This window comes from Anarhichas minor, unplaced genomic scaffold (genome assembly GCF_050575085.1).
Source record: "Anarhichas minor isolate MPS153535 unplaced genomic scaffold, ASM5057508v1 ptg000007l, whole genome shotgun sequence".
Lineage (NCBI taxonomy): Eukaryota > Metazoa > Chordata > Actinopteri > Perciformes > Anarhichadidae > Anarhichas > Anarhichas minor.
This window is the reverse complement of record NW_027466453.1, coordinates 1,630,293-1,653,044: the sequence shown is the minus strand read 5'-3', so window position 1 is coordinate 1,653,044 and position 22,752 is coordinate 1,630,293. Positions and strand designations below refer to the sequence as shown.

The following is a 22,752-nucleotide window of genomic DNA, read 5'->3' as shown; positions in this document are numbered from 1 at the left end:
AACCAAAGCTTCTCACATGATCAACACTGTGTCTCCAAAACTCTCTTAAGTGCTCCAGCTGGAAAACAGGCTTTGGTGGACACAAGCGGTAAGGCTTGAGGACAAACTACCTGAGACAGACGTAAGGCTCTGTATTCATCACATAGTCAAATTCCTTAACAGTGAGTAGTCACAGTCTGACTGTGACGCTCTGCAACTCAAGGGTCTAATCTGTGAAGGGAAAGCAAGTACAGAAGTAGTTTGTGATCTACTTATTTTCTCCTGTCTTCTGTTTCTTTCTTCCTGTTTTCTCCATCCTCCTCATCCCTCCATCTCTAACAGGACACTAATGGGTCCATACGGAGTAGACAGAGCTGTTCATTCCATGGAGTTTACTGATTGTGAGAACGGCCTGGGTAAGTCCTTTTTTTCTCTTCAGCAAACATGGATAGAATGAAATCTGTAGGTACTAATGTGTTTCCTGCAGGTACTAATGTCCTCTTCATCTCTGTAATTCATTCTATATGAAGCATTCACTGGGTTACAAACAGGTTGCCAGTCTATCACACGGCTAACACTTACAGTAGACGAAACTTACTCCAATTGTGTTTGAACTGTGGGAAAAAAATTGGAGCAATTAGAGGAAACCCACACTGATGCAGAGACAACATGTAACCTCACAGAGAATAAAACACTTAACCCACACTGAAGATGAGATTAAAGCTGTCATTCATTGTTTCATGGCGGATACGTTCTACAGCACAAATACACCCAACCACATCTCCTCAAAAACCTGAGGGAAGGTGCCGGATTTTGAATGAATGCAGCCCAAGGCAGCTTCTTCCTGCAGTGGCCTGTCTGCTCTCTCTGTGCCACAGGACACTGAAGGGCGCGGCAAAGTGGTGTTTTTTGACCTGGGAATGAGAACGGGCTGTACACCCTGTTCATTGGCTTGGGGTTATACAGCCACGTAATGTCCAAATGCTCTTTGCTGTGACACAGCCCTCGGTGTACTGAGGTCCAGCAGAGTCCCAAACAGCAAAATAAGAAGACAATACAGGCAGAGGGCAGGGTCTCTGTAGACCAGGGGTATTCAATTAAAATTTCAAAAGGTCCAGATTGAGAAAATGTCCTCGGGCAAAGGTCCGGAACATTACAATAATATCTAACTTGCACTATTTAGTGCCATATATATATATATATATATTCAAGAAGCCTAGTAGTAGTAACAACGTCTCTGTGTAGTCAACAACTGTCAAATCAAATAAAGAAAGTACACATCAATTATATTTTAACAATTATTATTCTGACTTTTCAAATTTAACTGGATGGATTATAAATAATACATAGAAATACATAAATAAATTCTCATTTCAAGTACAATAAGGGCTGAAATAAAGAATAACTGACATAACAGAAAGCTTTTGAAAAATGTGCATCTTAAAATAAAGTAATTCATTTTAGAAAAATGTATTTCACTGAATTGTCCTGCAGCTTTAAATTCAGTTCATTCAGGTGTGAAGTGATGTCAATAAAAAAGACACAATATTATAATTTTGTAATTTAAAAAGAGAAATGTTTGTGCATGGACTTTATCTGTGGTTATTAAACTACTTGTTTCTGCTCTATTCCTCTGTTAACATCATTGTTGGACAGTGAATTCATGCGTTAGGATTCTGATCATATTGGACTCTTCGGTTTATTTTCTGTGTCTTCATTTAGATGTGAGTGGGTACGTTTGTTCAAAAGAGTTGTGCTTTGTCTCGTAGTGTCGCTTCATTTACCGCTTTTAATAATCGTCACAGTCTCTGAACATATGAGACACACTGGTTATAAACTGTCCGTGTGAAGAATTAACCTATAAGAGTCTGTTCATTCTTGGTTAAAGTATCTGGTCTCTCTGGTCTCTTTGACCACTTTTCTCTTTTTGGAGAACGTCATGTGAAATAACTTCTCTGACTCACGTATTATTCTCCTGCTCTTCTTCTCTTTCCTCGTCTCTCCCCCGGTGTGTGTACATATCACTCGAGTCAGGAAACTTGTCAGAATACCCATATTTGATTGGCTGAGCTGCATCACGTGATGTGATTTACAACGCATTGGTCGGTGCGTTTCCTGCACCACTGAACAAGTGCCGTAAAGGCTGAAAAATCTGCGCCGGTTAAAATAGAAGCGCCCTGTCAAAATAAAATCGATTTTAGGTCCTGGGTCCGGATACAACGGCGTCTGGGTCCGGATCCGGACCGCGGTCCGCCAATTGGCGACCCCTGCTGTAGACCTTCTATTTTGTTTTTGGTCTCCACCAACTCCTGTGAGAAATATCTTTCTTCAGCTGCTAAATGCTCCACTATGTCCACCAGCTCGTCTCTAACTGTGTCTCTCTGCTGTTTGCTGCTGAGCAGGTAGAGTACAGTGGGTTTATTAGAGCGGTTTCACTGAAAACAGCTGCCTGCTGCTGGAAACAAGGTAATGAGACTGAACCAAAACACTAAAGTCGTGTGTGATAAAACAAAAACAAAGAGCTGAAAGGCTGGGATCAGTTCTCTGAGTGACACCTTACAAATAGTCACATGGTCCATTAGTTATGATTCTGGTGGCCATATTCACTTTTTTCTTCTTTTTTTCTGTTTGTATGTTTGTCACTTGTTGGGTATGAAGGGTGTGGCATTAAAATGTGATCCTCTCGGTAAAAGTCTACTATGTTAGATCATTCATCACGAACAAAAATACATTTATTTCTGTAAAGTCCAAATCACATGCTGAGCTTAAACTGACAACATAATTTATGTAGCCCTGCTCAATCATCCTCCGCTATCTGGCAATGGAGTGTGATTTTGAATCGCTGAAATAATTGAAGTCCTACTTTTAAAGGGATTTTCTCTGCAGTGTAGGTATCCTTGTTAAGTATCAGAACAGTAGTCTAGCAGAAGAAGTAGGTCATGTGGCAAAGCCCTAACCCACTTAACTCAGCTGGGTTAAGCATGCAGAGAGCTGCTGTTGTTTTTATCCGTACACCATCACACTGGTGGAGCTTGTGCCTACGCAAGTGAAAACCAATCACCACATCGGCAACACAATATGACACCACCACCACCAGGAACCGGTCTTGAGTACTACAACAGTGCCGTGTGGACGCAGTAGCTATGCTCTGGATTCTGAATAAAGCACCTTTAAGCAGTGGCGGGCCGTGCATTTTATACCTGGGCCTTCTGTGCTGTCCTGCAGTTGAACCACCTCCTAATAACCTCATTATGACGCCACAGCTACGGTTATTATTTGTTTCTAGGGGTGTAACAATACACGTATTCCTATTAAACCGTTTGGTACGAGACTTACGAACCGAACAATACGTTTGAAAAATACTAGTGCATTTGGAAAATGCAGAAGCTTAAATTGTGGGAAATATAATGTTCTTTCGGTGGAGCCACTGTGCTCAAACTGGCAACCCACCCAACGTCACAGACAACGTGCTGTCTGACACGCCCACCACGGAAGAAAAACATTGTACTCTGGTGATGCACGTGTGTTCTGGGACGCACACTATGCTAAACTAGCTTAGCAGGAAAACCAACAGCAGCTCACACGTTGAAAACTCTCCCCGCAGCGCTTAGCTGTTCCCTACTGATTCAAACAGGGCTAAAGCAATCGCCACACAATCCCCATTTCTCCAGACCATAATTATTGCTTTGTAAAAGAAAACAGATACATGAATACGCACATGACGGGATGCGTCGTCATTAACAGACAATGCATATAGTCAAAATCAATGTAATTAACACAATGACGAGAACAAATTCACAAGAACCAGTCACATTACATTACAGTCATTTAGCATACGGGCTTTTATCCAAAGCGACTTACAATAAGTGTATTCAACATAGGTATTCAAGAGAACTAGCAGTCACCAGAAGTCATAAGTGCATCTCCTTTTTTAAACAAGCATCTAAGAGCATAAACCAGAGCAAAATCACATATGACAACAAAGCATGACAAATCAATCCAGCAACACTGCGGCACTAAAACACGAATTCCGCCGCACACTGAAGAGCACGAGCCATTCAAATATTATTCAAATCAGAGGGAACAATATTAACCATATTAATCAAAACGACACCAGACAAATGAACACAGTAGTAACGCTACTGCAGATGTAAAAACAAAGCAGTTCACTTACCAAAGCTGCTGTTCCCTTAAAGACAAAGTCCATCCTCCTTTCTTTGATTACAAAGAGTTTAATGACGCGGTTGTACAGAACATCGGTGCGGTTCAGTTCCAGCCAGAGGTCCTCTTGTGAACGTGTTCGTTGAGTTGTAGATCCACTCGGGTCTCAGCAAAAGCTTTCAAAAGCACCGTATCTTGTAAGTGTCCTATCGTGCTATGGTGTCGTGTTGCTGCCTTGGTTAGCCAACTCAGGTTAGCGTAGCTCCGAACACCAAGACGCTCAGTTGCAAATAAAATGCATTCCCAGCCATGAAATGTGGAACGCTTCTCCGACGCTGTTAGCCAGAAATACCGTTCATACAAATCCTTTTCCTGGCTGGGTCAGGGCTGCTAGCTGTGGGGTTGACCGACCCTTTCTTACGATGACCATTTTTTCCTGAAATGTCCTTCTTGAGAAATCCGTTTCTCCTCCTTCAGCCATTGAGTGTTAAAAAAACAAAGCTACACCAAGTAAAATGCTAAAAATGTCATGTCAATGTCATAACTTCTTACATATCTTTCCACTTGAACTCTTACTACTAACTACTAAGTTCTGCTAGCTAGCTTTCATCTTCAAAACAGTCACGCTAGCCCACTGACCAATCACGCCGCACGTTAATGCGGACGTACTTGTAGGCCAGCTAGACAGCTCTGAGCACGTCAAAGAATACGCCTAACATGTCAAACTAAAGATCTGATTGGTTGAAGACTATGACAATCAACAATATCGTCCCCATTCACTTAAAGTGCACATGGATTCACGTGTGAGTCTGCAGGCCTCGGGCCTCTCTTCTTACCTAGAGACACAGAGGTGAAATCTGATTGGATAAAAGCTCTACTTAAAACAAGCTGCACTGGAAGCAGAGCAACTGAGGAAGACAGTAGCTGTGCAATGAGAAAATAAGATAATGGGAAAAAAAATTGAATACATGTAGTGTATTTATGAAAAATTATAAAATAGCTATAACTTTGTGATTCTGTTTCGGCCAGCAGAGAAGACAGTGACGGCCCACCACTGCCTTTAATGTATCAGCTGAGTAAGACTATAAGACTTTGAAGAATGAATTCTGTACCGGTACTGAGTTATGAATATAATGGGATCTGATGGGCCTTCGTAGACTTAAAATAACAAGTCAAAACTACAGCCCTCAGTAATTAATGCATTATGTAATTCATATACGGTGTATATCATCATAATGAGCCTATGTGCAGTTGATCCACAATATTAAGCAAATTGAAATGACATGCCGAGTTGAGACGGTGGGACTCATTGTGTCTCTCTATCTATACTGTACATTAATGCATCAGACAGTCAAATGAACTCACCACCAATAACAATTACACCGTCACAGTTTAGTCTTAGAGCATTAAAACACGCATTGAAGGAGGAATGCTCATTACACGTGTATGCTTTTGTTTCAGCCACATAAACCTGATGTCTGGAGGTAAAGATGTAATTTATTGAGCTAAAGGTTGAAGTGAAAGGCATAACATGTGAGGAGAGAAGTGTAACAAATGCTGAAGGTGTGTGTGCGTGTGTGTGTGTGTGTGTGTGTGTGTGTGTGTACCCGCAGTGTTTAATCAGCACACAGGTGAGAAGTAAAGCAGCTTATATTCGTCCAACATGAGCATGTGCAAATGTACATGCTGTTCCAATACATAAAGCCTAAAGACCCCCGCCCTGAACTCCTGAAGCCTCCACAGCAGGAGAGTGTGTGTTGTCCACACTGTAGCCTACAGTCCTGCTGTCCTACGCTGAGGACTGCACATGCTAATCCCTTAGTTATTAATGCAGTTGAAAGCTGCATCACCTCAGCATGGTTCATAGTGAACATCATCTCCGTCAGATTGGGCTCAAAGAAGCACTTTTCAGTCTGCTGATGTCCACAAAGGACACTGTGTTGAAGTCAGAGTTGATGGACAATGTTGATATTTAATGGGAATATGTCGGCCATATTATCTGAACCAGAGAATTGTTTTTGTTGCTGCTGTTTACATTCCTTATGATACAAATTCAGAAATGCAGCACAGGAATGTAAAACTGTTTTAGTTTAGTTTGTCGTGTGTTTATTGTGTTACAAATGGGCAACAACTGAATTTCGTTGTACATCCCTGTGTTGCATAGTGACAATAAATGATCCTTGAATCCCTGAAACCCTTGAATCTGTGAACATGTTCTTGGTTACTGTGGCTCAGGAGGTAGAGTGCTCCACTATCAGAAGGTCGGTGGTTCGATCCCTGGTCCCTGGTCTACATGACCAAGTGCCCTTACTGAATCCCAAATTGTGTGTGTGTGAAAGTGTATGCGCCTGTCAGCATGAATGTGTGTGTGTGTGAACAGGTGAATGCTGGCTTGTGTTGTAGAGTGGTTGCTAAGACTAGAAGTATATAAATACAATCCATTTTCCATGTATCATCTGGGTTATTATAAACCATTTTTAGAAGCAACTATGCCTTTTTCATCAAATTTAATTTTGTGATCTTTACAAGGTCTTCGAGTGTTGGAACTTTTAATCCTTCCGATGCAAACAACCTTGATACATCTTGAGCAGGATATAATGATTTGGAAAACAAAATGTGCAGCTGAGGAGGGAGAGAGGCATGTATTTTATATTATGCATTCATATGATGTTTTTCTTCTCTGAAGATAGGCTCGGGGAGGTTCTGCTTTGAGGCAGAACAAAAGAACAAGAGACTCTCTTCCTCAGAGAAGAGTAAGAAAGGGAGGGAGGACTGAGACAGGGAACTTTATAACCCCATTCATCCAACAGGCGATAATTAACGCGCCACTTGGCTCCAGACCCAATTAGTGTTAGCATTTTATCTTTGTGGTAACAGCCCAACAGCAGCCTCACAATGAAGGAGCCCTGATCAAATGGTTAAATAAAAGACTTTACCAGCTAGCCTTCAGTCACTTCAATGTATTCATGAGTTGATGAAGATGAAAGATCTGATGAGGACTGGGCAGAGATGAGGAGGTGGAGGGGTGTGTAACAGCAGCATGAACCTACTGAAGGTAGAGAGACAGTCATATTTAAAGAGACAGCAGCAAGATGATAGGCTGACGATGTCATTGTTTCATTCTGCTTATTGGATAAAGGAGACCAGCTGATCTGAACAGCTGATATCATGATTGACAGCCCCAAACAATAACAGCAAGGAAATAATGAGTGAGCATGTGTGAGAGGAGTTAAAGGCAGATGTAGGAGAAATAAAGTACAGCCTAAGCATACAAGAGGATATCTTCCTGACTGAACTGATGCTAGAGCTTCATTAGCGTGTTTTAGTTGGTGGTGCTGCTTCTTCAACTAACTGACCAACTGACTGCAGCTGCATTAGTGGATTATAAACTGGCAACTGAGTATATTTTCTTCTCATTCAGAATGCTTCACCAACCGTAAGGTAGACATACCGTAAGCTAAAGCTGTGCAGACTCCTCATTATCTGTCTCTGTATCTGTATTCAGACAGAGGACCGGACATGGGCGTGGTTACTGGAAGTCACATTCAATCGGCCTAACATGGCAACGCAATCTTTGTGCCTTCAAAGCATCAAATTAATTAAATATTGGCATATAATTAATTATGAAATATATTTGCTCATACTGTACTTTTACCTCTGCCCCTTTATTTGGGTGACATTGAATCGGAAACGGTTTCATTTCCCATGAAACCTATGATACATACAGCATGTTACATCTTAAATGGATGGATATTGACTGAAATACAAGGTAAAAAATAAATACAATTTCAATATCTCGATTAGGTTTTTTAAATGGTTGAAATCAAGTCTCCTCCTCGCAGCAAGAGTTTCCCTGATTGATAACCAGGTGGTCCGCTGTCAGCCCCCTGCCTGCTACACGCTGACTCAGTGGGGGGTTGGGAGCGACTACAGAATATAGTGATCACTTTTATAAAATGTGCAGTAAATTAAACAACTATTTAGTGAAATATGTTGCAAACAGAATTGGCGTTTTCATCTCGTGGCGATCCACAGTATGGATCTCCACACATTCACATATTCGGATTCAGGTATATGCGTCGTTTACTCTTGACACAAAGGGTTAACAGAAGTCCCACCATTCTGTAGAGTCAGCAGTTCAGTGTCAGATTTCACTCTTAATAGCACTATAGTAACATTAGATGGATGTATTGTACACGTGTAGGTCATACGATGCTTTGATTTTATTTCCCATGTAGCTGTTTATATTCTTTCCTTTACTCAGCAACACCTTCACACATACTTACTACAGGTGCAAATGAGCAATCACTTTGCCCATTCACATAGCTTCGTCCAGTTCAAATAATTTTTGTCATCACGTTTTGTTGTTTGTTAAAGGTTCTATACAATATTCAAAAACAACTACTATCTCTGTGAAGATATAGTGGAATAACTAAGCAGAACGTTTTGATGACATTACACAAAGCAGAAGTCGGGTGAAGTTGAATGACACTATAATATTGTCGTTATTTGTCTAAATCAATATTCATTTTTGGATAACGGGGACTGGGGGATTGGTGGGAATGGCACAAAAAAGATGAGTGATATGGTTGCCATGGGCGCTGGAAGTAGGGAGGCCAAGACGCTGATCATGCTGCTGGGAGCAGAGAAGCTGTCTGAGTGCTCCTTTTCTCCCCCTCCCTTAGTAGTGGCTAGATAAACAGTGAATCTTAACAAAGTGATAGCCTTATGTTTACAGGTCTATACTGTCTTCTTTAGCCTAGTGTGTAGAAAAAGAATGGACTCCACAGTTCTAGGATTTAACGTATTGGGTGTTAAGTTATCTCCGCCAGTTGTCAGCCTGGAGAGAGGCTGCGTGTGTGAGCCTCTGTGTTTGTCCACCTCTAATCTCTCATTCTGCTGCAGCAAACTGCAGAATATATTCGATGTCCCTTTAGAGCTGCATGCTCAAGGAGCTCTCATAGTTAGTGACTTTCTGTTTTATTCTGCCACTGACTGCCTGCTGACTCGTCCCTCACTACTCAGCTAGTGACTCCTAACAGGCCTCCTAGTGGTCTCAGCTGTGTATCAGCTGGTGTTACAAAGCTGAGACCAGAGAAACACTTTGCACACTGTTTTGGTTCTTGTGTTTGGCTAACTGCTAACAGAACTACTTGTACACACACTGCTGCACATCAGCGTGGTGAGTTTACCTTTGTGTATGAAGTGTCGTGTACGACCACTTTGAGCCCGATGCTTGTATAACGTTTGTTTCTTAGTTTGAATGAAGTGTGCTTGACGAGGCTCCACAGCTCTGCTTGTATTCATTCAATCAAACATTACAGCAGTGGTCCTTGCAGACTCACCTGGAGGAGATCTGCACTCTACTTAGTTTGTAATGTGTCTGTTCAGACAACACGTACATACATCAATGCATCAAATGAAGCAGCTTGGTCAGTGGCATGTAAGTTTCAGACTATGATGCTCCTCGTACCACTCTAGCATCAGGTTGGACGTCTCAGTGACGGTGGGTCAATATACGCTCTTCACATGCACAGCCTCTTTTCAAAATCAACTTTCGTCTTCACAGAAAGTCAGGTTTAGGCAACAAAACCACTTGGTTAGGTTTAAGAAGAGAGCCTGATAACTTGGCTGACCAATGACTCACAGAAAGTTAGGTTAGGTAGGCTTAAGTTTACTTCTATGAACCTCCCATTCCTCTTCTGAAGGAATATGACAATACAATGGCAGCTGCCGACAGATGACCTTCCCCTCACTCCCCTGAGTTCCCAATATTCAAATTCCCATCTGTACCAAGTTATTATTATTAATTTATGTACTGTAATTAGCATTTGTTCCATCTGGAGTTCATCAGCTTTTCATAGTGATATTTAGTAATGTAGTGGTGACTTAAGCGTAGTATATCCTCGCCTTAGTGAAGCCGGACTGCCAGAAAAGGACGTTATCACTGCGTGTGGTGCACACGATCCCACTGTCTGTCACTGTGTGACTGTCACAAGTAGTTCACTGATAAAAGCACCATTTACATGTTGTTGTTAGAGTCTTTAAAAACAGGAAGTCTTAAAAATCTACTTTTGAGTTTATATTTTGCAGCCAAATCAAGTTTAAAAATGACAAAGGGATTTTTCTTCTCCTCTCAACAGGGATTAAAGTGATCGGTGGAGTGAAGGAGCTAACTGGAGAGGAGTTTGGAGTCTACGTCAAACGGATTTTACCAGGTGGCCTTGCATCAAGTGACGGTGAGTACCGTGTGATCCGAGGTACGTTTTCTTGTCATGACTTGCCCGGATTACTTTTATCACTTCAATTCAAAGATAACTATTATACAAAGAAGACATAAGTACAGAAAATACACAGAGGCAGTAAAATGCTCGTGGATCAGCTCAGGGTGCTGTGTCCTACATGAGCTCCCTCCCTAACTGCCGTAATTCAAATCAAACATACTGACACTCAGAGCCGTCTCTGACCAATGTGGTGCCCTAGGCCAGATTATAGCTGTGCCCCATTCATCGCAGCCAACTCCACCACCAAGCATGTGTTCACTCACACAGGACCTGTTTAGCTTTATGTCTTTGAGATTAAGCTATGCAGATCACTATTAAAAGAAAAGCTGTAGTTTTTAAAATTTTGATTTAGGTTATTCCTCAAACAACGGAATAGTCTTTCCAACTTTCCCTTATGAATTTATGAATTAGCTTTTAGGGTGATGCACTGCACAACACAGAAAACAGGACTTTTTAATAGTCTACAAAGTTATGCTGTTGTGGGCTTTTTTTTCAAACAATATTTCGAAATAATAGTATTTAAATAGTAAAAGCAAAAAATAACAAAAGTTCTACATTTGGATTTTCTTTCTTCCCTCCTTCGAGGCAGACCTATAGATGGATGGCTCCCCTAACATTCGCCTCTACCTCCTACACCACAGACCGGCTCTGCTGTCACTATTTGTTGTCTTCATCATCAATCATATGTATATTTAAAGGGGAAATATCATGCTCATTTTCAGGTTCATACTTGTGTTTGAGATTTCAACTAGAAACGTGTTTAGTGCTTCAATGTTCAAGAAACGATTGATTTTTCTCATACTGTCTGTCTGAATATACCTGTATTTCCCCCCTCCTAACAAAAAGCCCAGTCTGCTCTGATTGGCTTGCAGGAAACTGTGGTGCAACTTTGTAAAGGTAGTTCTCAAGACGTGGGTGATTTATTCTAATGAGCCTGCATGTGACAGAGGAAGGGAAGCCAAATGATCCAGGAAGCCCACAAAAAATCTAACTGGGTTGTCCTATTTAATGTGCAGCTATTGGGTGGAAGGCACTCCAGATACATAATGTTTACTTTAGATATATATATGATTTGGACGTCTTCTTAGCCAGTGTATAAAGTATATAAAACAAAAGAGAAAGCACAACTTTGCTGTGCTCCTGTGCTTCGTATTCTACTGTTTATAGTTTATCACGTATGTTTGAAGCACCTCTTATCAAACATGTATAGCCGTTATTGAACAAATTGGTCAATCGATATGCAGAACCTGATGTTTATGTGTGGGATGCTGACAAGTAACTAGCATGATATTTTCTCACTCCCCTCGTTGGAGAATACGAGTGTAGACAAGCCTGCAGACTGTTAAAACACATGGCCACTTTATTGCAAGAAGGTTTTGAAGCCTGGATTCTTCTTCTTCTCCCTCCTCCTTTACTTCTTGTTCTTCTTCTTGTTCTTCTTCTTCCTCCTCCTTTTCTTCTTCTTCTTCTTCTTGTTCTTCTTGTGTTAAAAACAAGGACAAATGCAATTGGACTGTTTAGCGCCTAAAAGAGGGCAGCAAATATCCCCTATATATGTGTCTAGTGTAGAACAGTGTGGATGAAATCACCAGGAATGACACAGTGGACCTGGAGCGACAGAACAAGCTTCTCTGAAAACATGAATACATTACACCACAACACTGGCATGGCCTACTTTCTCTCTGCCATGAATGATGGATATAGGGCACATATGAACTCTTTGTACTCAAATCATTACAGCTTGACATTTAAAACATAATTATTATTAAGCAGTTATAACAGCAGAGCACCATCTTTTCACAAAGTAGCTCACATCACCACTGTTCAATAACAGATTTTCAGTTAATTCCCTACAAATAAAAGACATTTTATGTCATTTATGTAATTCCCTACACTCTTTTTTTAAAATGGGTTTCTGGTTAGATGCCTCAAATAATGTCTTTGGAGTTTAAAATATTTTAACGTTTTGTTCTTCGGTATAAAATATATTCCGCTTTTAGGAGTCTTAAAAAAGGCGGTTGCTAACAAGTGGCTAAATAAGACGACTAAACGTCATCACACCGACTAGTTCACCTTCCCAGCCTCGTTGTGTGTACTCACGCTCATGACCATGGTGTAGTTTGTTTATAGCCTAACGTTAGTTCTTCATGTAGCTGATGCCTCCAATGTGTACCAAAGGACTAAAGACCTTACTCTGACCTCTGACAGGAAACCTGATGCCAGGGGACCAGATCTTGGAGGTGAACGGGGACAGTCTAGTAGGAGTCACAAGTGAAAGGTAGTCCAGTAAAGAATTACTGCTCCTGTCATTCATTTAACCGCATGATTGACTGAGGTGATGCTGTAACAATGATGTGACTGTGTGTTTGTTTTTCAGAGCTGTGGACATCTTGAGAGGAGCCTCTGCAACTAATCTCATGCGCCTTCTCATAGCCAGAGATGAGGAAGCAAAGTAAGCAAAGTGTCCTTGTATAAGAACCAGTACTTAGATATGGTTCTCACAGTGCCTGTACTGGGATCCATCATTATGTGATTATTTTCCTCCAACCTAAAATATTGAGTTTGCAGGCTTCTGCTCAATGAATCAATTGAGAGTTAGATTCTTAACCTTCTAACCTACAGTACTGTAATTCTTACTTTCCTCTGAATATTCAAAGTGCTTATTCTCACACTGTAATTATTAAAGCCTTACTTTTACTGAACTGCTGCCATAAAAGCTATACTGAATTTAGTTTTTTGATAAATTATAAATTATTCATACAACCATGCATGATAAATGTATCCTCTCAAAAACTTGTACAGCATACAATAGAAGAGCAGTATTGATTAGCATGGCAGCACTGATGGCTGGTACTATTAGTGTCCAACTGCATCTTCCCCTCAAATCCCCTTCAGACAACATGATCATTAATTGTAAATGGACAAAGGTTGTAGGGGATTTGTAATTTAAATGAGCAAGACAGTTGCACATGAACGTGAACGTGAACATGATTTGGACCTCAGCAGAGGATACGTGCAGGAAATGAGCCATTAATAGAGGTAATAGCACTGTGACACAGCCACCAGGAGCACACTGTTCATTGTGCAGATCCTAATATGAATATGTAGAACTGCATGAATGTGAGTGCTGACAAGTGGCATCTTAAGATTCATGAAGGTTAAATCGTGAATGTCTTGTGTAGTGTTATTTTGAGCTGATTAGCACTCTGATGTTGTGATGACCCTCCCCCTCCCATCTTTGTGGTGGAATGACAGCAGACTGAGGAGGGGAGAGAGCTTAATTTAGGGCTGTGCTCCTGACGAGATGAGTTAATCCGTGCTCTGTGCTTTAACTACCCTCCCAGAGGACGGAGGGGGGGGGGGGGGGGGGGGGGGGGGGGGCGGGGAGGAGAGTGGATGGGGGGGATTGGGGATTATGCTGTCTGTCTGTCTGTCTCCCCCTCAACAGACTTCCTCTTCTTCTTTTAAAAACAAGTCAGAACTAGCTTAGCGGTAGCTGCATGCTTAGCAGCTGCGGCAGCGTTTAAACATGAAAAGAAAATCAAATGACGTTGCTGTTATCATAGCATGTAATCATGACAGATGGCTGATGTTGACAGAGCAACAGAAACACAGTGTGAACACAGAGCAGGGACTTTAAGAGTAGGAACATTAGTCAAAGTGACTGAGAGAGGTTAGAATTGTGTGTTAATGTAGATAATGGCAAACATTCAAATACTTTTGCTGAGCACATATACTTTTATTTTCTTTGCGTCATAATTTCTCTACTAAATACTGTAAAATGCATGTTTTTGCAAAAAATCTTTTCCTTGACTCAGAATGTCCCATTAAGTATTTAGACACAACCAGAGGAGTCGCCTCCTGATGACCACTGGAGAGAATGCAAGTTTAATGACAGCTGCTCTGTGAGTGAAGTAGTCAACACGGAGCATGAGGCTCGGGAATGTAAATCGAGTAGGAACGTAAAGAGAAGAACACAAACGAATCACGAGTCTGTGTAGTAGAGGATGTGTCAATTGACCCTTCACTAAGTCCCGCACATAGCGTAGCATGGTCCAGCTCTGACCAGGGTCTGACAACGATCCAGCTCGGCTCCACAGACTCTCAGCAATGGTTTCAGATGTTCCTCATGTTCAGGCTGGTTTTGGAGCTCGTGGTTAAACGTGTAAAAGAGATACTCGTTACCCAGAGAGATTGAAGGAGATATACATTTATACATACAGGTTACGTTTCTACCTAAAATCCTGAGGAGCCAACATTAGCAGAGTACATTAGCACATCATAATTTGCATTAGCACTTCTATGCTATGCTAGCTACTGAAGGTATTCTTAATGTATTTCAATGATTGTGACATTGAATATAGACCTACCTAGCACCACAGGAACAGTGTTGTTTCTTAATTGAACTGTTTTCTGTCTTGATCGTCAGGTGATGTGGGGGTTCACTTTCACACTGTGATCTGTAGCTTTAGCTTTATCTTTATAACCAGTTTTCACCCTGGATATATCCTTCAAACACATATTGTAGAGCCTTCTGTCTTTGTTGAAATGAGTTCATATTTCTTCAGGTAGAGCAGCAGTGACAGTGTGGGCTCCATGGTAGCGCCGACATCTTGAAGGAATAGCTTTGGGGGTGTAAGAGGTGCAGCCTGAGGTTGTCTTTTTATGCTGTCCAGAACAATTGGAGTCCTTATTTGTCCTGGAGCCAGAATCTTTTGTAACAGATTGAGAGTATCTGACATAATCTGGTCAACTGATCTAAATGTTGGTGCCCAACAGACTGAAAGGCTTTAGATCTAAATGAACCATGGCTATGAATTAGACTTAGTCTTAGACTTAGTCTAGGATTATACCAAGGCCAGTTTAATTTATGCCTGAAGGTGCAACCTGTAAGATCTGACCAGCATTTGAGTGAAAACATGAACAAAAAGAGCTAAGATCATCAAAAGAATGTGAAGAAGTAGCAGTGTTGATGTTGTGTCAAATAGGTCAATGTTTGTGCTGCTAACCAGCTAGCCCCGGCCCGTCCCGTCTTCTAAAACCACCGGCTCCTGGAGAGGAGAAAGTGAGTCACTGTAGCGTCCAGTCTGTCCTCAGTCCAACATGAGAGGACGTAGAAAGCTTGTAAACGATAGGCTACATCCATGGCCCATGTACATTTGAGTTTGATTGTTAGATTAAATCCACAGCGGCAGAGACGACACAATGAAATGCACCCTGACCTCATGCTCCCCTCCACCAGGAGGCTACTTCAGCGAGAGCAGAGCGTGACGCAGCTCCAGGAGACGCACCTTCTGTTAGCAGTAGCTCCAATTCAGCCCGAGCAAACCTCGACACCGGGGGTCTGATCCCAGGGGACAAAATCTCTGTTGCTGCCGTTACACAGTTTAGACCCAGCACTCCACCAGCCCCTGTGACTCCCTGCCTGTGCTGTCTGGATGAGAGTTGCTGTAGTTGCTGACTGGGCTTCAGTCTCACGGAGCTGCTGAGTGCTGGCCGCTCTCCTGCCGGCGGGGTGGTCTCCTGGCCGCTATACACAGACCTTGCTGCTAAATAGCTGACCCTATCTGAAATGAAACCACTATAATGATTTAAAATGTTGTGTTCCTCCGTAACTATTATATTTTATTTGTAGGCATCAACTCAAGGTCAGTTCTGGTTCAGACAGTCTTAGTCAATAAAACTGCCTACGTGTGCATCTGTCTGACAAACTCTTATCCCATTGATGTTTCTCTTTTGGTTTCCCTGAATAGGAGAGAATTTGCTGAGTTGCTGGAGAAGTATGGATCTAATAGCAGCACAGGATCAACACGCAACTCTCCCATACAGCAAGGTAGGCAAATCCCAACTTAGTCCTATTGCGCATTCTGTTTTATTCCTGAGGCATGTATGGGAAATTGAATTTCCGTGTTTACACTCCTGTACAAAGTCCTGTTTGATGTCAAAAATGCATCAATGGCATTATCATTCAGTTCTATGTAAAGAGTAAAAAGTTCTATATTTGACAGAGTACTAAGCCTGAAGGTAGATGGAGTAAGTCTGCCTTTAAAAATAGCTTATGACAAGTGCACTTGTCCATTACACAATTGCCAACATCTGTTTCAGTGAGGAAGGAGGCAGCCGGCTGGTACAGATTTGTTAAAACACGGCATCAGCACGTGAGCAGGTTTGTGTGCTCTGTGCAGGGGATCAGGGTGCATCTATGGGGTCAGATCCGTATGCATATTATCAAATATACACAGAAGAATTTACAAATACAATGTGTGATTTATATGTCAATGACTATATTTCTGTGTGCATTGAAAAATATTTTTGTGGAGAGATTCCAGAGATGTATCCTGTTGATCTATTAAGTATGGTGAAACACAAATAGTTTACAGTGGTCATCTCTCCATACACTCAAAGATGAGGAGTTGAGATGCTGAGCTGTAAGGGCAGGGTGATGCTACATGTGCAACGTGTTGTCAGACCATGTTGGAAATCAAAAGAGTTTAGTTTGCTGTGGTTCTGAAGAGTCACACTTGGAGGTGGTCATTATAGAGATGAAGGAGAAGCAATAATCATTTAGATATGGTGATAACAGCACATATTTTTTAAACTCCTGATTAATATAAAATAAATGTACCTAATAAATACATAAACATTAAAACTCGTCTGAATAATATGTCAATATCTTATTCAGTCCTCCTCACTTAAAAACAAACAAATGCAACAAGAGACCTATTTGTCAGAAAAATACTGGAGCTCATATAGAAAAGGATTGCTGTGTCACACAGATCCACTTAATCACTGCATGGCACAGCAACCTTTTCCTCAGCTGGAGAATCAGTATTGTTACCTATATACTTGACTCACTCAATGACTTGGTCCCACCTCTGAACACACCTTTAGGACACATGGAGAAGTAAATAATTCCTCCACCAAAAGAAGAGCAACAAAATACTACAATTTGAAGCCTTTAGGATTCGCAGCACAGATGATAGAGTTTAAAACACTTTTACTATTTATGGAGGAATATGATACTCATTTTATGCAGACAACTGTGGTTGTCTCTCCATACACTCAAATATGACGACCAAACTGTATTCATCCTTGTATACTGCTGGAATTCAGCGTGAATAACTCCCAATGTGAGATTTACCTTTGAATGTGAGGACAGAAAAGAAGCAGATGTTCACCCCAGGCAGTGGATAAAAGAAAAAAAATGCTGGGGCATATTTGGGCTGCTCTGCAGTTGGTTTGGTCAGCATATTGGGTATTATTCAGTGCTAGAGTCACTCAGGCTTAAGACATGTTTTAACAGGAACATACACACTTTTTCAGTTGAGCCATCTGTAGCAGCAGCAAATTGTTGAAGAATGCTATTTCAGTACAGTACATCTGAAATGTGGAAGGAGTGAATCAGGGGCGACTTTGCTCAGTGGTAGAGCAGGGTCGTGCTATCAGAGGATCGGCGGTTCGATCCCCGGCTCTGCTAGTAGATGTCCATGTGTTCTTGGGCAAGACACTTAACCCCAGATAGCTGTGCCGTCGGTGTATGAATGGTAGATAGTCCTGATGAGCAGGTCTCACCTTGCATGGTAGCTCCTGTCATCAGGGTGTGAATGGCTGAATGTAGTGTAAAAGAGCTTTGAGTGGTCAGAAGACTAGACCATCATGCTTGCTTACTACCCCTCATCTAAATAATTACTTTCCAGTGTTAGTAATTATTGAAATAATTATCTAAAGCCATCTCTTTTTTCATTTTGACAGTTGTTGATTTTTCCCCTTCTAGCACAGCACAGTTAAATGCCTGTACTCACTCTGTTGTGTGTTTTTGTTCTTTCCTGACATTCCAAAGGAGGCCGCTACCTGGATAGTACATCATCTGGTTCCTCGTCTCGCTCCCAGAGTCCTTTGTTGTTGAGCCCAGCAGGCTCTCAGAACATGTACAACAACAGTGGGCCCATGTTGCGCTCCCTCAGGTCAGATTTGTTTGTACAGGATTCACATCAACTACGACACGGCTCTCCTGTTGTAAAGACACCGAGTTGGGAAGTTGTGGCTGGCAAATACTAAACCCAGATTTAGAAACTATTTTTATTTATGTGTGTCATTACTAGTCTTGGCAGGTGGGCAGTTGACACAACATGGTACAGACACACTTTATTTTTAGGGGTGTGCATGAGACTGACATGAGACTTATTCTTTAAGGTTAACTGCACTTTCTTGCCTCTGCTATGTGTTAAAATCTGAGTGCTACCTATCATATCATTTATACATGGTACCTTTAAGTAGTAGTGTTCCATATTTGAATGTTTAAAACTGTTAATACAGGCTCTACGTCATGTTGGGAAAACAATGTGGCTGCTAGTTTAGCTGTAGAAATGAGGAATAAACAATCTACTTCAGCTTCTCACTGGGCTCAAGAGTTGTCAGTGAAGTTGTTCCATCCTAAGAACTGTATACGATGGAAAACCTCATTCTGACAATGCTTTACTTCAAATACACTTTTTTTGCTCGTTGCATTGCATCTACCATAAGATATCTGCTTCTACAAATGTAATTTAAACAATTTCGGTATTGATAATACAGACTTTATTATTACTGTCACTAATACCGTTTTACACGTTATTTACAGTGCATTTACAATTTACATTATAAGTATTCACCCCCCTTGGATGTTTCATCCTTTTGTTGCTTTTATACATGAAATCATGATCAGTATAATTTGGCTTTTTTGTCAAGAATTTGCAAAAAAAGCTTCTTTCATGTCAATGTGAAAACAGACTTTTACAAACTAATGTCAATTAATTAGAAATATATAGTGTAAAATAAGTGTTTGCATAAATATTCACCCCCTTTAAAGTGACTGACCTAATTCAACAGAAGTCCAGCTAGTTGATGCCAGCAGTGTCACAAGTAGTGAAATGGAAATCACCTGAGTGCAGTTGATGTGTGTCAAGTGATTATAGTATAAACACACCTGTGTCTGGGAGGTCCAGTCTCTGGTTCGTCAGTATTCCTGCTACAATTGCAACATGAAGACAAAATAACACTCCAAGCAACTCAGAGAAAAGATCATTGAAAAGTACAAGTCAGGAGATGGCTACAAAACGATTTCCAACTCACTGGACATCCCACAGAGTTCAGTTCAGTCCATCATTAAGAAATGGAAGGAGGATGGCACTTGTTTAAATCTCCTAGATGCTGGCCGTCCTCACAAACTGAGTGACGGGCAAGAAGAGGACTGATGATGAGGGAGGCCACCAAGACACCTACGACCACTCTGAAGGAGTTCAAAGCTTCAGTGACTCAGATGGGAGAGACTGTACATACAGCAACTGTTGCCCGGGTTCTTCACCAGTCAAAGCTGTATGGGAGAGTGGCAAAGAGAAAGACACTGTAGAAAGAATTCACCCAAAGGCATGTGGGAGACTCCAAGGTCAACTGGAAGAAGGTTCTTTGGTCTGATGAGACAAAAATTTAGCTTTTTGGCCATCAGACTAGACGCTATGTTTGGTGAACACCAAACACTGCACATCACCACAAACACACCATCTCCACCGTGAAGCATGGTGGTGGCAGCATCATGCTCTGGGGATGCTTCTCAGCAGCAGGCCCTGGAAGGCTTGTAAAGGTAGAGGGGAACATGAATGCAGAAAAATATCCACAAATCCTGGAGGATAATCTGACTCAGTCTGCAAGAGAACTACGACTTGGGAGAAGATTTATTTTCCAGCAAGACAATGACCCCAAGCATGCAGCAAAAGCTCCACAGAATGGTTCAAAGACCACCAGTTGAATGTTCTGGAGTGGCCAAGTCAAAGCCCAGACCTCAATCCAATCCAGAATTTGTGGCTGGACTTGAGAAGAGCTGTTCACGCCCGATCCCTGAGCAACCTGACAGAGCTTGAGCTGTTTTGAAGAAGAATAGAGAAACATCTTAGTGTCCAGATGTGCCAGCCTGAGTGAGACACATCCACATCCACACACACTCAGTGCTGTGATTGCAGCCAAAGGTGCATTTACTAAATACTGACCTCAAGGGGGTGAATACTTATGCAATCATTTACTTTACCTTATATATTTTTAATTAATTGACATTATTTTGTAAAAATCAGTTTTCACTTTGATATTAAAGAAGCTTTTTTTGCAAATTCTTGTCAAAAAAGCCAAATTATATTGACCATGATTTCATGTATAAAAGCAACAAAAGGATGAAACATCCAAGGGGGGGTGAATACTTACGCAAGGCACTGTAAATGTGCAAACCTTCTCCCCCATTAACAATTTTCTAGACTAGTACTCTGCTCGTCGTGTCATGGGAAGTTCCCATGAAATGGAGCTCCCAGTGAACCAATGGAGGCCAGTTTGACGGCAGGGAATTTAGTACCGAGGTGGTTTTGCTGGCACCTGCTCAGTCAGCCAATAAAACAGCTAACCGTGATAACGGACTAAAGGCAGCTACAGTTAGCAGCTACAGTTAGCAGCAGTTAGCAGTTACTTTAGCAACACATGAAGCTATCTGTCCATCACTCAGTAAATCACCTAGGCACTGTATTCCCTGTTGTCAAACTGGCCTGATATTTATTGACAGCTTAATACAAATTTTAAATGGTTCCACTGTATTTGAGGTCAAGGTAATTATTCGTAACACCATTATATTAGCATTTGACAGTTTAATCAAATATACTGACAAGTCCAATTGGTTCCACTGTGCTGTGGTTTAGGTCAAGAGAATTGTTCATGACACTGATAGAAAATCATTTGACAGTGTAACACTTATTGACATTTCAAGGACTAGTCCAAAGTGTTCCACCGCAGTTGAGGTGAAGGAACATATTCACGAAACACAATCATAAAGGTCTCATGACAGTCAATGTCAAAACCAGCCACATATGACAGTGTAATGTAAGGTTACCACATAAAGCTCAATAGCTTCTGGAAGTTTGATGATTAGGCCTGCTTGGCATGTTTATGAAGTTACAACAAAGACATCTATAACAATGTCAACTTTGCATTAAAAATGACATAATCCCAACCTATTTTACCTGTTTTAAAGAAAGTTCACCATGTTTTGTGGGTGTGAACTTTTTGCGTGTCATCACCATTCATATCTATACAACCAAAGTGTCTAGATTTAATTGTTTACTAGAGCACAAAGTTCTACCTACATTTGGACTCCTAATCCACTAGATGGATGCATTAAACTTAAATGTAGGCTACAAAATATTGGATGCATTAAACTTAAATGTAGGCTACAAAATATTTCATATGCATGTTTCCGAAGTTAATGATTAATTGTTGTCAGTATTGACCGAAAAAAAAACGTGATTAGGATTTTTGTCGTAAGCAAGCAGCCTGAAATTAAACTATCAATCATGCCAATATTAAATGTTTATATATTTTAGCTCTGCATATGTTTTGTGTAAGTTTATATCTTATATATGTCAGTTCATCTCTATCTTTTGTTCTGAGGTGGAGTGCAAAGCGCTGCGCTGGTCATGTGGCATTTTCCCGAGTTTGGTAGTTTGGTGACTGAATTTTTTTGGCGGATGTATATTTGAGAGTTTAAAAAAAACTGTAAAGTACTGAACCAATATCTTGACTGATAGTTTTTCTGACAGAAACACTTCTGATAATGATCACTATCTTTTTTTAAGTGACCAAGATATGTACTGTGTACTAATGTACTTGCCAGTGCTCTCTGGTAGAAAAACTATGTAATGACAGTTGAGAAATGAGCTCAAACATATCTTTGGTATGTCTATACTATATCTCTTCTTACTTTGTGGCCGACATATGTACCAATACAGATACAGTATATCAGTGATAATAATGATAATATTACTTTCACTCTGCCTGTGACTTTGCAGAATTACGACAGTAATGCCATGGAGGCCTAATAAAGGTTATTGTTTACCACAGGCCTTAGACACACCCCTGGTTGCAAAAATACCAAAAGTATGTTTGCACCCCGTTATGGTGCACCTGACTGATTCACGAAGATAGAGCAAACAGAGCTCATTTTCTGAAGTTCAAAGATTGACGTGTTCACGTGTCTTCCTGTTCTCAGTCATCCAGGTGAAGGAGTGATTCAGCTCATTTCAGTTGCACGATCCAGCAGTTTGGGCATCACCATCGGAGGAGGCTCCAACAGGACCGACGGCCCCGCTGTCTTCATTCAGGAGGTGCTGTCTGGAGGAGACTGTCACCGGGTAAGAAATAAATCCACCAACCTAATTAACTGAAAGTAACGATAGCTGAAAGTAACAACAGCTGAAAGTAACAACAACTGAAAGTAACAATAACTGAAAGTAACAATAAGTGAAAGTAACAATAAGTG

General features: G+C 41.1%; 1 protein-coding gene across 1 annotated transcript in view; it reads left to right on the top strand.

The window, feature by feature from the left end:
• Positions 1-22,752, top strand: part of LOC142938728 (syntaxin-binding protein 4) — a 91,302-nt gene that overhangs the window by 36,761 nt on the left and 31,789 nt on the right. The window contains exons 2-8 of the mRNA XM_076082110.1: positions 322-395; positions 10,284-10,379; positions 12,633-12,702; positions 12,802-12,876; positions 16,178-16,257; positions 18,265-18,388; positions 22,483-22,624. Coding sequence (XP_075938225.1) covers positions 322-395; positions 10,284-10,379; positions 12,633-12,702; positions 12,802-12,876; positions 16,178-16,257; positions 18,265-18,388; positions 22,483-22,624 — 661 coding nt within the window. The remainder of the gene's footprint in view (positions 1-321; positions 396-10,283; positions 10,380-12,632; positions 12,703-12,801; positions 12,877-16,177; positions 16,258-18,264; positions 18,389-22,482; positions 22,625-22,752) is intronic.